Source organism: Poecilia reticulata, linkage group LG6, assembly GCF_000633615.1.
Source record: "Poecilia reticulata strain Guanapo linkage group LG6, Guppy_female_1.0+MT, whole genome shotgun sequence".
NCBI lineage: Eukaryota > Metazoa > Chordata > Actinopteri > Cyprinodontiformes > Poeciliidae > Poecilia > Poecilia reticulata.
The window spans coordinates 4129309-4133082 of NC_024336.1; the positions used below are offsets into that span (position 1 = coordinate 4129309).

A 3774-nucleotide genomic window follows, 5' to 3' on the forward strand; every position below is an offset into this window, starting at 1 on the left:
GTTATGAGTATAAAGGAGGCTGGTATCGCGCCTGATAAAAATCTATGTATTTATGTCATCACATGGACTTATATAAAGTTTTATACATTTTATTTTCATATATTTATTATTGTTTTTCTTCTTTAGATATTAGGTTGACTTAGAATGATTCCAAATAATGTACAGGAATAACCTGGTGCTGTTACATGTCAATCATCTGGGGGGGCCACTAGGGGKGCCAATCAGATGACAGGGGGGGCACTGGCCCCCCCTCTGGCTCCGCMACTGCATGTAGCAACAGTGGAAAGGAAAAATTGTTTTACAGGAAGGAACCTCCAACAGAACCAGAACCTGGTTTAGTATAAGAGACCATCTACCACAACCAACTGGGGCTTTGAGAAGACAGAGTAAGAAAGAGAAAGTAACAATTTAACAGCAGGAGAGGGATACCACTTAAAGGAATGAAATTCAGTCATATTCCATCAAAGAACAGTAGATACATAMGTTTTAAAATAACTCTTAAAATTCAGAAATGACAGTGGCAGGTAGTGATACATATTAATTTGATCAGCATTCTGTGATACCGTGCCACACTGATCCCCAGTGCTGTCCTGGTCTCCTCTCCACCTCGTTGGTCGATGTTCTTGGCAGCATCCAGTACATCCTCCGCTGTGTGGTATTCACCCAAACTGAACTCATGGACGACTGTGGAGCCATACTGAATAACTCCCACCTACAATCAAATCACACTTAACTGAACTGTCATTTATAACTACTCACAGTAGTATACCCAAAACCAACGGACAGCATGTTTTCCTTTTATGAATTCATCTGCTCTTAAGAGCTTTTTAAACAACAAAAGTATTAATTTATACAACTAAAGCCTGAACAAATGATTAAGATATATCGAATATACCCCTAAACACAATAAAATGTGTTTAAACAACAATCATGAATGACAAAGTCATGTTTCTTTGCTTTTATTGTGTATTTTATTAAATACACAAAACAAATGCCACTGGATAATTTCCAGTGGGCAAATTATTTTCTATGCCCACTGGAAGATGATTTTTGCTTCTAAATAAATAACAATCTGATTGGATGCTGAAAAACATTATTGCTGTATTCAAATGAACACAATAGTCTGAATGATCTGAATGATCAGGGGTTCCTGAAACAATTGAAAGCCGATTTGCTATAACTCTTCACACCAATTTGATGGTTGTGGTGAAGTTTTAATCTTTTTTTTTTGTTTTGTTTTGTTTTAAGTAGAACCTAATGCGTTTTCTCTGTTTCATGTCTGGGTGTGCAACACACAAACCTGTGTCTGACCTGGGCCAATGTAGAACTTCTGCAAGATGTTCATGATAAAGTTCTGCACCTCATACCAAGGGTAAATGGAGTTGGACCCATCCAGAACAATGACAATGTCCATAAATGTTTCACACCCTAGAGGATTGAAATGGACAGACAGCAAATTTCAAATTATATGTATGTAAGTGTGTGTTTGTGTGGGTTGGTGCATGTGCGTGTGTGTGTGTGTATGGATGCAGTACTCTGTAGAGCCGGTGCAATAGTCTGGGTGAGTTTGAAGTGCTGGTTGGCTTTGGTGCAGATTCCAGTGCTGTACAGAGAACTTCCACATTCATGGGACCAGAGAGGACCACAAGTCTAGGGACACATTTATGTGCATCAAATATATATATAAATTCAAAATCATATAAAATGCAAAAAAAGTGCAAAATACATGGATGAAGATTAAATTTATTTGAAGTTCATTAGCTTAAAAGAAATTCTAAATTTCTGACTATGATGGAAATGTCTATATTGGTCCACAATATAACATCAAAATAAATTTGTGGTTGTGACAAAATGACAAAMATTTCAAGAACTATGAAAACATACRTCTTCAAAAGAAATACAAAACACACCCTCTTTTTCCTAATATCAGCTGCAAAGAAAGATGTAAACTAATAATGTAATAAATGTTTATTTCTGCGGCAAAATAATTTGTATAATTTAGCATGATGAACACTGATAGGAACTAAACCTGACCAAATGCCAAAGGGCCTGCCAAGGTAGTCATGACACCATGGAGTAAGCAAATTGGACAAGCATTGTGTTAGCAAACCTTGATTACTACCATAGGTCTCAGAGATTTTTCTATTATGTTGGTAGCAAAACTTTTTTTCTTACTACCTTTATTGTGTAGGTTTTGAAATATGTTTGGTGTAATAAAGTTGTTAAAAAAATATTATTTAAATTAAATCAGCATGAACTCTCACCAAACACTCTACATCGATAAAGTAGCTTACTTATTTAAGAAGCAAATCAGCCAATCACATGGCAGCAACACTTTAAAGTTARTGTGTGGTGAAAACACCTTGCTGAAGAAAACAGTAATAAAACGAGGGATGAAAGTTCCAACTGTGATGTTCTTTGAGATGAACAAAACTCCAAATGTTCCAACTTGGGCCGGGACTTAAACATGTTCATTTTAGTGAACATGTTTAAGTTCACTAAAATGAACTGAAACATTCATTTAAGTTCATTTAAATGAATGTTTAAATTATGTTTAAATGAATGTTTAGGGGTGTACTGTGTTTCTGGTACACCCTTAAACACAATAAAATGTGTTTAAACAACAATCATGAATGCCAAAGTCATGTTTCTTTGCTTTTATTGTGTATTTTCTTAAATACACAAAACAAATGCCACTGGATAATTTCCAGTGGGCAAATTATTTTCTATGCCCACTGGAAGATTATTTTTGCTTCTAAATAAATAATCTGATTGGATTCTGAAAAACACTATTGCTGTATTCAAATGAATACAATAGTCTGAATGATCAGGGGTTCCTGAAACAATTGAAAGCCGATTTGCTATAACTCTTCACACCAATTTGATGGTTGAAGAACCTAACAGCTTAAAAACAATAAACATCTTTGTTATTTAACACATCTATTTATTCAAGAATTTTGCAAGAAAAAAGGGTTTTTGAAGTGAAAATGCTGCTTATTTTAGCTATGGTTTTTGATTTTTTGTGTGTGCAAATATAAACCCTACAATTAATTCCCACACTAGTTCCAGCTAGGGCTGGGCAATATATTGAGTAAACTCGATGTACCGCGATCATTTCAGTTTACGATAGTTAAATTGGYTATATATCGCAAATTGTTGTTCAAATAATAAACTTTCGCTGTCAAATTCACTGTGAGTGTGGTTTATTCGACATCATATGATTGCATCAATAGTCCCTCCCCGCTCCMAACCTGAAAATGTTCTACCAATCACATTGCTTGGAGAAAACAAACAATATGGTTACAGCGAGTTTGAGGCGAGCCGTGAATACCGCAGTGAAGTTAGTTTCAAATTGGATATTCGATATTCGAGCTCCGGGGAGCAGCGGCGTTTAGGTCAAGGTTGATCTGATTTACGAACGCTAATGTCGGCCGGTGGTTCTCCACAACTCCCGGCCGCAGCGCCCGAAGGTTCACTTAGGGACTGACAACAAATTACCGAACAAAGCATTCCTGTCAAAGAAATGGTAATAAATGCCTTGAATTGTAACCAACTAACTAATTGTAACTGCTAATTCATGCTTTTATATGAGACTCAATATCATCTATTAAATTTTAAAGTCATATACAATATTTTCAATAATTTTAATATTAAATAATATGTTTTCTTCAATAGCTTCCACGTGATGTGGAGTATTGACTCACAATCAGGGGTGAAAGTAGTTTTAAATTCTTGGGGGTACTATGACAAAAAATATAAATTAAAAAGCACTAA

At 35.4% G+C, this 3774-nt stretch overlaps 1 protein-coding gene across 5 annotated transcripts in view; it reads right to left on the reverse strand.

Moving 5' to 3' along the window:
* The window catches only part of LOC103465763 (integrin alpha-11-like), a 127400-nt gene that overhangs the window by 57585 nt on the left and 66041 nt on the right, over positions 1-3774 (reverse strand). For 4 of the 5 annotated variants that reach the window (XM_008410892.1, XM_008410891.2, XM_008410894.1 and 1 more), the window contains 3 exons: positions 1536-1650; positions 1301-1428; positions 564-712 (listed from right to left, as the gene is read on the reverse strand). The exons of the other annotated variant lie outside the window; for it this stretch is intronic. In XM_008410892.1, coding sequence (XP_008409114.1) covers positions 564-712; positions 1301-1428; positions 1536-1650 — 392 coding nt within the window. The remainder of the gene's footprint in view (positions 1-563; positions 713-1300; positions 1429-1535; positions 1651-3774) is intronic. 5 annotated transcript variants of the gene reach the window in all.